Genomic DNA, 14280 nt, shown 5'->3' with positions numbered 1-14280 from the left:
TGGCGACCGTCGATTAGCCCCGTATTCACCACGTCACAAAGGGAATATTTATATTCAGTATATTTAAACCCACACAGATGCGCAGCATCTACACGATTCTTCACTTCCCCTCAATAATTCTTTACTTATTAGAAACCTCCCACACCTATTTCTGAGGAAGAGAGACTCACAATCTGGGTTTCTCAGCTCAATAGTCTGCTGCGTTTGTGCTGCTTATTGGTGCTTCATGCGTCTGGTCCTCTTTTGACAGAGGACGTAATGGACTTTAACTTTTCCCAGATGCAAGTTTGGGGATAAATGCATCTTTGTCCATCCTAATTACCCTCGCCGAAGGGGAGGCGAGGGTATTGTAATTGGGTCTGTTTGTCTGTCCACGTGCAAAAACTAGTAACCCAATCGACTTGAGATTTTTACACAAGCAAGGTTCTGTCCGTGGCTCGGTCCTCCTCGAGAAAGGCGTTGATCCGGATCTGGATCCAGATTCTAGAATTTTTTAAAGGATTCTTTAACATTGCGAGATAGGGCACTTGGAGGCGAGGGTCTGCAATCTCTGATTGTCTCTTGTTTAGCTTGAAAACTTAGTTCTGCTCCAAATTAAATTAATTAAGCCATTTTTAAATGAAACTAAATTTGTTATCTTGAAATTACAAATACATTTTTTTAAATCTAAAAAATACAAATTAAAAAGCTTTCGTCTTCCATCCTGAACAAAAACAAGAACTGAAAGCGACTTAAAATAGATAGATCTGTCACTCACTCATTTGTGAGCGAGGTTTAAAACATTTTCCGACCAGGGCTGCAGAGTTTGGAGGAACTATAAGTAGAACGAGCACACTTCAGCCTCAGCTGTAATTTCTGGTTACTTCACCTTCAAAATAAAAACGAAAGGAAAGTCGGTATTGTTTTCCTTTATAAGAAACGCAAAGTGCCATATGATGTGAGGATTACGTTGTATTCCATCAATATTGTATAAGGATCGGTTATCTTTGCAAGGTTCTAAAACTATGAAACCATTTTTTTATGTATAATTTGTGAGCAATGCTTGTATTCTGAAAATAAATACGGGAAATGCTGAATTGTATTTCTTTATGCTTGATGTGTGGATCCAATTCACACCTGGGGCAAAAAAAAAAAAAGAGACGGACGAACGTCCAGTCTTTCAGGAGTGTTGCGGTGAAGGATGCTTGACGTGAACGGAGGATACTGAAGGATCCTGAAAACATGTCCTGTCTCCACCTTAGAGGGATTTTCCTCTCTTTGTGTTTGCCTTCAGCTGTGAGTAATTTACTAAAGATTTTTACATTTGTAACAAAAAGGATAATTATTACTTTTTAACAGGTAGAGAACATGTCTCTTTCAGCTTAAGACTTGTGTGAAGCACCAAATGATTATGACTGTTGACGTGCCGTCCAGGGAGACAGGTGAGGCAGTGCCTCCCCTGTCATCATAAGAAGTAACATTTTCTGATCTGTAAATGTCTTTAATCGTTTAATAAGATAAAATCGCTAAGTCATTAAAATCACTGAATCGGCAAATGTCCTGTTCAAATGCAAGCGAAAGATGTGAGGCGCTGCAATGCCGGGCTGTGCCGCACTTCAATCCCACACACACTGCATTGAACACGTGCTGTTGGTGGGTGTCTGTCACTGATGTTTTTGGACACTTTTATGATATGCTCTTATTTTTCATATTCTTATTAATGTATTTCTCATGTGTTTATAACGTACAGTCTCAATGGTTTGACATAAAACCGCAGAGAAAGATCACAAGGTGAGGCAGACAGTTCCTCTGCCTCAAGACAGAGGTGAGTCCATGTTGACGTTTGTTTAATTGACAAAATAGGTGAGTTTCAAAACTAGGAAATCTTTTCACTGCAACAACGGAAGAATAAGATGCAGATGCTATTATCTTATTCCTCTTTTGATTTGTCCTGTCAGGAGTCGCCACAGCAAATCAACCTTGTGGCAGTTTTATGCCGGATGCCATTCCTGCCGCAACCCTCTGCATTTATTCTATTACATGCAAATAGGCCCTCTCTCTATGAATTTAACATTCTTGCTTGGCTAAACATGTACGTCAAGTGTGTGTGTGTGTGTGTAAAGAAAGCTGATATGAGAAACATAACCTTTGCAAATCTGCCTCTGCCAGAGTCAGCCACAAACCTCACCGCAAGTCACTGCTGTTAGTGAGTAATTTATGACCTCAATGACAAGAAAGAAGAAGTAGAAGGAAAAAGAAACCAACTGCAACAGAGATCCTCACGACTGAGACCCAACTTACTGACTACGTGGAGGGTGTGTGTGATGTTTTCAGCAGCTTTGAGGGGTCTACGAAACTGTGATGGATGTTAATAATTGTAGCAAAAGGGCCTTTAATTACAGTAGCTAAGGAACCTGCTGTTATTATGATTATTACTACTTATTTCTCTATTATTTAATATTTAACTCACACACACACGCAGCATATACTTTGACAGCAAATTGTTCAAATTAATTTCACAATCCCAGTAATTGAGAGGGAACCAGCAGACAGGACAACAGAATATATTTGGAAACGTCCTTCACTGACATGTCAGAATGTCTGTACTCAGTTCACCGAGATCTTTTCATTAAACTACTACAATACATGCATGTACAAAAATATGCTACCTCTATTGAATCTAAGAAAATTACCTTACTGAATGACATGACATTTAATTTACTATCTACAACTTGTTCTTTCCTGTTTGTGCCAAGCAGCAAACTATGCCATTCACACAACCCTCTCAATAGGTTTTCATTTCTATCAACAGCTTTATAGGGTTATTATTATTATTATTATTTGCAACCTCGCTAATTTCCATAATGTAATAGAAATGTGAGACGCAGGCAAGCAGGTGGTATGATGATCAACAAGACAGAGAGAGGATAGAAGCAGGGCAGCCGCTCATCACCGTGTATCACTTCATCCTATTCTCTTTCACTGTTCTGGACTGCAGAGAATCATAATCGCGCGCACAAACACACACACACACACACACACAGTTCAAAATAAATCACAGTCACACAAACAAGACTAATTGTAACTGTCTGGCCTGATTTGAATGTTCAAATATGAAATTTGTCACTGTGTTACATGAGAGAAAAAGGAAATGAAAGACTAGAATGATTGTGTATTTCTCGACAGGAGGCGGAGCTATAGCTATTCTATAGAAGTGCTGGAGATGAAGATGCTGGGGTTCTCCTTGGGAGCGACCTGGTTGGATAGGATTAGAAATGAGACAATAAGAGGGGCAACTGTCCTGAACAGTTGATTAACAAGCTGATCATGACAGGATTTCAATTCAGTCAGAACACTAAAAACATTCCACTATCTACAACATTCAGCATTCTGAATTGTTAAAAGAAAACGAAAAATATGTCAGATTTAATTTGGAACATACGAGTATTCTGTGAAGCTTTCTCTTGCAGGATTATTTTTCACTGTATACTACAATGGCACCTAGATGGGCCCTTCTAAGTTATAACATCACTATAACACACACAATAATTACAAATAAGAAATGCAATTTCCATCCTGTGAATGTTTTTTATTATAATTTGTAACATAATTATATGAATACTGTGCTAATAAATGTCCTTTTGATTTAATTATAACCTCATTTTTTTGGAAGCGCTGCTTGACCACTTTAGAACAAATGTCAGCTTGATTTTTAATGTTCGTCAAACTGGCTGTATGTTGAACATGCATGTGCAAACGTTTTCTTTAATGCATCTTTATAATTAGCATACAGATACGAGTTGTATTCATGGTCTCATCTAAATATCGTAGAGGAAATTATTGAGCATATAAAAAAATGACCAATATAAATATCTGAACTGAAGAGACCGGCTGTGTCGGCGCTTTATTTCTGATCTGAGATTCATTTTCATTCTGCACCACACTATTGCTGCAGCTGTGATAAGTTCAGCTCATTTCTTGTTGAAAATAGAAATCAGCATCTACAAAGTAGATGGGTAATAGGCTTCACCTCTCAGAGACCATTTTTTACAGCCAATCACATGATGCATTTGCAGTGTGAAGAGGCCCACCGCTAGGCATTTAGCTAATATTATCCGGTCTTATCTGAAACATGTCTTTTTTCTGTCCTTTAAATGCAACATAAAGCTTCACTTTCTGCTATTATGCAGTTGAAATGCATTAGCACACCATGTACCCTCGTGCTCTGCCTCTGGTCCTCTCACCTGCCTTTCAAAGCATCGTTCTTATTTAGAATAAAATGTCTTTGCAGCCTCCTCTTGAATATATTCAGGTGAACAGTGTTTGGTACGCGTTCCCTCGTCTGACATACAATGTGCCATTTGGCTGATGCTTTTCTCTCTTCTTTGAATATGAATTCCCCAACTCAATGCACATAACAAAACAACGAAACTCAACTACTGTGTGCATGCATGCATCACCTTGAAGCTGCGCATTCCAAGTCTCTGAAATTCAATGTTTCTGCTGGAAGTCCGGGGAATAAATTTGTTTCATGCATCTGTGTCCTGCCTTTGAACAGGAAGAGTGTCACTTTTGAAGTTTCCACTCATGAAGTATTTGGTTGCACTTGTTCCTAATTTGATCTGTCGAAATGAAATGAAACTGCGCTGATCAAAGACAGAAGTCTGTGCATTATGACAATAAAGTATTGCTATGATATTCTGCAACCTATTGTGGTGTCGTCAGCGTCTTAGTACCATCCTCACAGTTATTCACCATCAGGAAATAAAGAGGGATCGTGATTACTCATCTGTCAGTGGTGATTACATCATGCTAGCAAATCTCATTTGTTTGCTTGGCTAAAAGTTAAATCAAAAGAAAACAAATCAGGGGAATGTGTAGGTAGATTAAAAAGAAGCAGTTTTCCTTTCACTTCTGAATTAGGGATCTTTATTTTTTAGCGTACGGTATGTAAATATGAATAAGTAAATGTTCACCATAATATATTTGTCCATTTCCATGACAAAAATGTCATGTTTTATGCTGAAAGCAGTCAGGCTACACCCCAGTCTACGTCATTGGCTGTTTCGACTCAGCTCTGGCCCGTTGTGTCACTTTGACTCTTGTTTTGCTATTCTTGGAAACTCATCACCACCAGTCGATGTTTTCTCAGGCAGTTCATAGACAAGCTGTGCTTTTAAAGTTTAGTAAGGAATTCGTCCTTTGGACAACAATCTAGAAATTGATTGTCCGTGTCTCTCTGCTGCTCTCTCTGTCCACAGCAACATCTGGCTGATTATGTTCTCTCTTGGCACAACACAGGAATCCTCTCTGAGATTGTATTAATTCAGTCTCTAACTTCCTTTTATAGGAAACCTTTACTTTCCCAGACTCGAGCAATATGGTTCTTATCACAGTGCCCTGACAGCCAAAGAAATAATTACCAGAAGTCATGACAATCCCATCCTTTCTATCCTTCCTCTATTACCTATCCTCCCACCTTATGCTTCAACACGTAACTTACAGCAGTCCTTTCCTTGCTGAGAAACAACATGTCGTGTTCAAATCTGAAATGAAGGCCAGTCAAATGAAAATCCAGTTGTTTTGATTGTATTTGACAACAGGAAATGCATGAATGAGAAATGAGAAGAGACTCTAAGTGGCCGTGGATGGAAGGAGTCCAGAGCTGTCGGAGGCTGAGACAATCATCGGAGTCCTTAGGGACTGGCTTAGCCTATGAATATTCTAACCTTCTTGTCTGTGTGTGCTGTGCCAATGGGGAAGATCAATTTGTTTCCTGCAACTAACAGAACAAGATGGATTAAAATCTTTTGAGTTGGAAACAATTCCCTGCTCAACATAGCATAAAAAGGCAAAATAAGTCTCGAACTTTAAAAATGTACATAAATGTTTATTCAGTTTTATCATGTTTATACAATATATCCCTATACTGTAACAGAGCATTCCTTCCTTCCTTCCTTCCTCTCCTATATCTAGGCTTTGTCAAGCCTGCACCCTGAATGTGAGTTGATCTTTCAGCTGGAGGAAGAGGAGCGTGGCTGCCTTCAGTACATTGCAGAACAACGAAACGGAAGCACGGAAGGTGTGTGTTCTGTTTGGGTATCACCCTGCGGCAGTGGCCTTGCAAATGTATTGTGTATGTTTATAATAACTAAGGACTTAAACCGGGCAGCACGGTGGTGCAGTGGGTGGCAGTGGGTTGCCTCACCGCGAGAAGATCACAGTTTCAAATCCGACTTGCGGCCTTTCTGTGAGTTGTTTGCATGTTCTCCACATATCGGTTTGCTCCGGGTTCTCTGGCTTCCTCCCACCACCAAAAACATGCAAATTAGGTGAATCGGTCACGTTAAATTGTCCGTAGGGGTAAGTGTGTGTGTGAGAATGATTTGTCTGTTTAGGTGTGGCCCTGTGATGTACTGGTGGCTTGTCCAGGGTGTACCCCGCCTCTCGCCAGTTGACTGCTGGGATAGGCAGCACGACCTGGGACCAAGATTTCGGTTAAAGCGGTCAAGAAAATGAATGAATGAATGGTCTTAAGTCAGAATGCTTCATGGAGAAGGTGGAGGTGAAGGTTATCAGTTCACCGGAGGGTTGTGTATGAGCTTTATACACACCAACCCATTTACCTATAATGAGTACACATTCAATGTATTTCTACACGTTAGATGGATGTGCATTTAAATACCTGTCCACAAATCTCTCTTGGGATTAACCACCTTATTATTTTCATTTTACTTTCTCATCCCAAACTTCTTAAATAAGGCTGCCTGCCTTTCTGGGATGCAGTTGTCTGTTGGCCTCACGGAGACTTTGGAGAGACGGTCCAGAGAGCTTGTCCTGCAGTCTTCTCCCTCTTCAAAAACAACACAGGTGATGAAACCATCACAGAAAAACCAAGCGAAGCTACTGTTCTGACGGACAAAATATTTTTGATCATGGTGGTTTGATGATGGCATTTAAAAATATATATATACATATATTGTAAATTAGACTCATGTCAATGTCAGAGAGATAGACAAACCCACATTAACTTTTTTTATTTTTTTTAATAAAATGATCAAACAGGAAGTACTTTGTGTAAATTGTATATGAAGATAAACAGCATAGCAATAATAACAGAAAGGTTGTATGCGCTCATTGTGCAATGGTTCAAAAATATCTGTTGGTGGTGCTGGTAGAAAACTTAGAACTCATAACCTGCATCCTCTGGGCACCAGGAATACCTCTTCCAAACGTCATTACGATGCATGTGTACGTACTTGTTCCTGAGCTTTGCCACAGTGGTGGACAGAACAACCATCTGAAGAGATGTGCCACATGCACAAACACAACACGTTGTGCGTAATCTGTGTTGTGTCACACGTTAGGAAGTGAATAATATGTTTTGCTTGACGTTTTTTCGGTGTTTCGCTGTTTGATTTCAGGTTCAGTGAGCCGTAATTGCACCAACGGAGGATGGTCCCGGCTGTCGCTACCGTACCACATTGCCTGCAGTGTAGATGATGACATTCCCGAGGTGAGAGTTGCTGGGTGAACAATGAGACAAAAGGGAAAAGGACAAAGACAGAGTGACAGACACAAGAGATGGTTTGGGTTAGTTTACCATGTTAGAACAGAAGTTCAGATTTGAATGCAGTTTGAACAGACTGCATGACTGCGTGACGTAAAACTGTGGCCCATACTTTTTTTTTTGGATCGTTGAAATTAATTAAAAATATTAAAGAAAATTTAATTATCTTGAGATACAAATGCGCCTCGGGTGAAAAGCCTTTTGCAATATCGCCACTTAGGTAGTAGCTGAAATGTTCTCATGTTCTGCAATTTGATCTCATTCTGAGACGGTAAGTTCATGATGAGCGGCATTATGAAGACGCTCTTATCTCCTGTTTTGCTTTCAGACGGAGCGATCATACTTGGCCACAGTGAAGGTGATCTACACCATTGGCTACAGCCTCTCTCTGGCGGTGCTGGCTGTTGCTGTGTTGATTCTGTTGCTCTTCAGGTAATACATTTTTCATTTGGTGAACTTAAGGCCATTTCATTTATCGAATAAAAGAAAAATAAGAATGCAAACATTGTTGACGTGTAAATAAAAAAAAGGGAAAACTGGCAAGTTCTTGCTTTTGTCAAAGGCCTGCGATATTAGTCAATTTATGGATTCAAATATCAGTTAAAAATACACATCAACTCTGATTCACTTTTCATGGTTGATGTATAAATATACCAGGAACTATTTAGAACCTTTTGATGATGATCCAGATCACCATGTGGACGGGAATGAGCTGCTCGGCGGAGATCTGTGCTCTCTGAGTGCCTTTCGACTTTGATATATGTTGGGGTTTTTTTGTATTCATTTTTATTATCGGATCGTCTTAAACTAATCACATTATCTGGCTTTGAATTTTTTGGAGCATCATAAAAAACAGCAGGACTTCGGTTATGTTTTTGTTCACTGATTTTTCAACAGGAGGCTACATTGTGCCAGGAACTTCATTCACGTTCAGCTCTTCACCTCCTTTATCCTGAAAGCTGTTGCTGTATTCATAAAGGATACTACTCTGTTCTCAAGTGACAACACCGACCACTGCACCCTCTCCACTGTAAGATAATGGCACTGCGGACAAGAGGTTCTTGGTTGTATTAAGAAAATCCTATGGGCAGAACTCCCCCGCTACATATTTATGCATTGCTGTCCTCACATTGCCTGTGCACAACCTCTTTCATACAAATCTCATCTTGTTGATTCACTCTCGGCCCTTATCTCCCTTCCTGTTCTTTTCAGTCCGCTTGTAAGGCCTCCGTGGTCTTCTGTCACTACTGTGTAATGGCAAATTTTTTCTGGCTTCTGGTGGAGGCACTCTACCTCAATTCCCTACTTCGTTCATCCTTCTATCACAGTCAACGATGCCTCTGGGGCTACCGCCTGCTTGGATGGGGTGAGAAATCTCTACATGCAGCTTTTCCAACCTTCACAACGTTGAGCGGGAGGATTTGGTTCCTTAGGAGATTCCCCCAACATATATATATATATATATTAGAATGTGTAAAATAAATAAAATAACATTTTACAAATATAATAACTACATGTTGGCTCAAGAAAGGAAGAGAATAATTCTCATCTGACCATCAGATATATTTTCTTCAGGAAGTGAACAGTGGCTTTTATCACTGGGCATCTAATATAATTCCTCAGATTCTATCAGAATTCTCAGAACTGATAAATGCTTATAATCTGTTATTTGCACTATCCAGTTCATCCAGCCTGCATGCGGTTTGGAAATTCACTTACCTTTATTTGCAAAATTGCAATGAAAATGGAAGATTCATAGAAGGCGCAGGAAGTCAAGATCTGTATTGCATGAAACTTCAATTTGCTGTCTCTTCTTGTTGAACAGACCATTGCAGATGTTAGAAAAAAAATGTAATTTCCAATGTCAGACGTATATTGTGCCCTACTGACCCACTGACTGAATAGTTTTGATTTTCTGCCTTTCTTCAGGTGTGCCAGTGGTCTTCATCATCCTATGGATTGGATCCAGGGTGTACTTTGAGGACACAGAGTATACACATCGATACACTTCATATGCACCATCGATGATTACTGATATATGTTTACAGCACGATGTGGCTTGATGACCATATGCACAGCAAGGCTGCAGCAGATAGAGCCACAGTGGAGAACATACAATTATTTTATATTATACAATATAGACATTGAAATACATGTTTATGATGATTTTTATTTGAATGTGTGTAATTGCTTTCTTTTTAATGTAGTTTGTAAGTTTTAATTTAGTTGGGCTCATTTTAAAACCTGAATTCAAAAATGTTTATACATTATATAAAATGTAAAAAAGGTAGAATGTCATTATTTAGAAAGTCTTATTTTTTTTATTTTTTTTACCCCAAATCCAATTTATTGCAGTATAAAGACAAAATATTTAATGTTCACATTGATAAACTTTATAGTTTTTAGAAATATACATTCCTGCAATTTCCCTTTGTAGTGCTGATTTGATACCTGCAACATATTTAAAAGAGTTGTTTTTTATTGTTTTTTTTTTTTTTTACATCCAGTGTGCCTTTGGGAAGAGGAAAATGATTGTTGAAGCTCAGAAAATAGATTTCTTGCTTGAGTTGCTCAATATTCCAAGGTCTCCATTGTTGTGTTGATTCATAATGCTCCACATATTTTCAACCAGGGACAGGTCTGGACTGCAGGCTGGACGTTTCAACTATTTTACTTTGAAGGAATACTGTTGTATGACATGCAGGAAATACCTTGGCATTGTCTTGCTGGAATCAGTAGGGATGTCCCTATAAAAATAAGTCGCTTGAACTGCAGAAAATATCCTTGGTAAACCTAATTTACATTTGTCAAAAACAAAGACTATCGTTTAGGCTGGAGGACATGGCATCAGTCATTTCCAACATCTGTTTCAAATGTGGGCTCATTAAAAGACACGATCCGTTTCGACTTTGCTTCAGTTTCAGATGAGATCGGCCCGTGATTGATCTGCATCACTTCTCATTGTTGTCGATTTGCCTGCCTGCAGCGCTGCCTGAGGGATTCCTGGTCCCTAGCTTTATGTATTGTTCTTCAACCTTGCTGCTTACATGCAGTGATTCCTCTTGATTCTCTGAATACATGATGTTGGACTGCAGATTGCAAAACTCTTAAATTATTCACCATTGAGCTTTGAGAAATGTAGCTGGACTGTTTGCTCATGCTGTGGCGAACATCATTCGTCGCTAAAGTGAACGACAGGACTGAACCATTCGAGAATACTAATGAGCCTCTTCACCTGTGGAATGCCCAATCAGGTGCACCTGAGCCCTCCACAGCATTCCCAGTTTGTTGCTGTGTCTGTCTCGACTTCTTTTGAGATCTGTTGCGTAAAGTCAGAACATGAATAATACATTTACAGAAATCAGCGAAGCTTATGAGGTACAGCATGATTAATTTGCTCTTAAATCGACGTAAGTGTCAGAAAGGAATCGTCACATTTGTTGAAGTAACGCTTTACAGAACAACCTTGCTTTATTTTGGATTTGGGGTATTATAGCATATAATCCTAGAGCTTGTCCAGACTTATTAAAGGACATCTTTCTAAATATCCTCCTATACAGGTGTTGGGACATAAACGAGGACTCTCCCTATTGGTGGATCATCAAAGGACCAATTGTGGTGTCTATAGCAGTAAATATTCCCATATGTTGACCCCCCCGAAAGAAAAACAGGACACATCTGTTATTTAAGCACGTAGAATGCTTTGAAGACCATTTGTTTCCTTGCCATCACACAAGTCCCAGTTAATTACACACTAACCTGCACATATTGTTGTCATGACATTCAACTATCGTACTGTTGTGAGGGATCTTTTTTCGAGTAGCTGACAAGACTTTGTCATTAAAATTATTTCTTCATTTCTACCTTTTTTTTTTTTTTCTATTATCAGGCAAATTTTCTGCTCTTCGTGAACATCATCAGAATCCTGATACAGAAGCTCAATCCTCGGCTGATCCAATTCAACAACAATTCTTCTCAGTACCGGTAATCCTTTAGCTGGGGGCACAGTATGGGTGACTGAGCTAATGCTGCTTCTCTGACAAGCTGTCATTGCACCAAAAAAGAGAAACACCTGCAGGAGAGCATTTTAAACGGAAGTTATTTCTAAGCATTTCTATGAGTTTGTGTTTCTTGTCTTCTGTAATGCACTTTCTTTTCCTTTTTTTTTTTTACTCTGTCAAGTGGATCCTTTTGAATACAATAATATGCAAGATGTGGAAACTGTTGATCCTCCACAGTGAGCTATGCATAATTCATCATAAACAACATCTAACTAGTCAGTCTGTCCACGTCTACTTAGCCAAGAGGCTTTTCAGAATGTCTAATTGAAATTGAGTTTCTAATTGGCTTAAAGTCTTCAGGGACGTAATGTTTTTCTGGATTTTGTATTGCATCACTCCATTAATATGAACGTCAACACATAAAAGCATAACCTCTACAAAGAACCCTTTTGTTTGACCTCTGATGCTCAGTGTGTCCTCATGCCTGATGCTGCCAGGAGCATGAGTCACTGAACCACTCCCTAAAGCCTAACCTCCTGCATCTTCTTCCCTTCTGTGCAACAGACGCCTGACGAAGTCCACCCTCCTCCTCATCCCTTTGTTTGGTACTCATTATATGCTCTTCAATTTTCTGCCCGACTACTTCAGTGTCAACCTGCGCCTCTGTATCGAGCTCTGCATGGGATCTTTCCAGGTACACACAATAACATGGAATATTTTGACTATTATAAATTGCTCCACTACCCTGAAAATATTCTCTCTCTCTCTCTCTCTCTCTCTCTCTTTCTCTCCTCACACGCATACACAGAATGATTCTTCATATCACTAATCTAGAATTAAAAGTAAATTCGTTGCCTGAATTTACTTTGCCTTCTGCACCTTCAATAATGGGGTAACCAGTCCTCAGTCATTTTAAGATGAAAGTCCTGTTTCCCCCTTTAAGTAAAACATCTGGCGTGGTTGTGGCATTAGGTGTAAAGCCATTTGAGTCAGCAATATTAGTTTCATTTAATAATCAGCTGCTAAGGCGCCTCCATTATGCATGAATGCTCTAAATGTCACCAGTGGGCAATACATTTTGGGATGGGGTTGGGATCTTTTGCAGCCCGGATATGTATTGTGTCATAAACCAAATGGAAGTATGGTCATTTTGTTTAAAGTTGATGAGGAAGAGTCAGAGAATGAACAAAGTAAATATGATTCATCCAGAGCATCTCATATAAATGTCCAGAATTTAATCTTGTAGAAGAAGGGGACTAAAGTACTATAGTATAACTACAAGAACGATAGAAAATCCTATTTTTATATGGGTGGTAGTTAATATCTTTACATTAGTTATGCTTTACAGGAGTGTGTTATCGAGATATAATTTAAAACCTTTTTGTTATTTTTTTTTGCTGGAGCCGTGAGTGGGACATCGATTACATTAAGATATTTAGAATTTCCATTTCGATGACTGTTCAACTACCTTGACATGAATAACGTTTTGACGATGTGGTGTAATCCTGCATTTTAATGATGAAAACTGCCTCCCTACAGGGGCTCATTGTTGCTGTTCTATATTGCTTTCTGAACCACGAGGTCAGTATAAACCCCAACACAATTCATTACGACAACATATTCAACAAACAAATCACGTGAGCGATAAGAAACACATACTGTCTATTTGTTAGTTATTTAAACCCTATGCCAGTAAGTAAAAGTTATATTTAACGATGTACAATATGATCTATTTTTATTTCAGTCCTTTATTCCAGGGTTGAATAAATAGTTTAATGCTTTGATAATATGGCTCCATTATATAATAACAAAATCAATATCCTTTCCTTTGTCAACCATTAAGGACGGACCATGTTGAGCACCGTTAAATGAGCTAAATGTCTGGTCTACTGTCAGCCCTCTGAACCTTTACTGAACTTTTCACAGGAAAGTAACTGAGCAACGGATGAAAACGTCATCATCCTTGGTAGCTTTTATACACCACAAATTGTCACCAATTGCATTTGTGTGGGGTTGACAGGTCCAGAAAGAAGTCGGCATCCATTGGCTGAGGTGGCAGGAGAGGAGCTATGGCGTGGTGACGCGTGCAGCAAGGGGCAGCCAGATGGACACGCCGCTCTAGTCCGTGTCCTTACGCACCTTCACCCCCTTCCTGTAGAATTTCTGCTGAAGGGTCTTTTGTGCATGTAATTAGTTGTGCAATGCTTGCTAGTCATTCCCCTTTCACCCTGCCACAGACTGTTCCCAGGCTGCAGTACTCCGACCAAAATGCTCGTGAACTTCCCATTGGAGAATGCCTTTTCAATTTCATGGTATTTGACTCGCATTCCAAGAAAGATCCTATCAGCATCAAATGGGTAGTCCACTCCGCCAACTCGCATTACACCGAAATTAGATTATTATAGCTTTCACGTTATTATTATTATTAGATTACATAACTCATATTTGATTCGTCTAATCTCAGCATGTCGGAAGCCCTTGATAAACCGGACATGATTCCGTGTGTTTGTTTTTCTCCTGGGTCCATCCTGATTTAACTTTCTTCTTCTGCTGAGTTCATGAAGTTGTTTGCATAATATGTCAAGGTAATAATGAAGCCCCTCCTGATTTTGATATTGTGGAGTGTAACGTAATTTCTTAAGGTAGGATTAAACTCATGCCAGTGCTGAGATGAGCTCCTTTATAGCATAGTTTATTGACCATGTTACTGCATATTTTATTGGGCATGCA

General features: G+C 39.3%; 1 protein-coding gene across 1 annotated transcript; it reads left to right on the top strand.

Annotated features, from left to right (window-relative positions):
* The first annotated feature begins 1221 nt into the window (after window positions 1-1221).
* On the top strand, window positions 1222-13672 carry ghrhrl (growth hormone releasing hormone receptor, like). The gene is made up of 13 exons (XM_068743569.1): window positions 1222-1275; window positions 5956-6061; window positions 6742-6849; window positions 7404-7495; window positions 7878-7981; window positions 8447-8579; window positions 8762-8915; window positions 9479-9539; window positions 11110-11179; window positions 11439-11533; window positions 12115-12244; window positions 13090-13131; window positions 13571-13672. Exons 1-13 carry the CDS (start codon window positions 1222-1224, stop codon window positions 13670-13672), a joined length of 1251 nt encoding a protein of 416 aa, XP_068599670.1.
* The last annotated feature ends 608 nt before the right edge of the window (window positions 13673-14280 follow it).

The sequence above is a fragment of the Brachionichthys hirsutus genome, chromosome 9 (assembly GCF_040956055.1).
Source record: "Brachionichthys hirsutus isolate HB-005 chromosome 9, CSIRO-AGI_Bhir_v1, whole genome shotgun sequence".
Classification (NCBI taxonomy): domain Eukaryota; kingdom Metazoa; phylum Chordata; class Actinopteri; order Lophiiformes; family Brachionichthyidae; genus Brachionichthys; species Brachionichthys hirsutus.
This window is presented reverse-complemented; position numbering and strand designations above follow the sequence as displayed.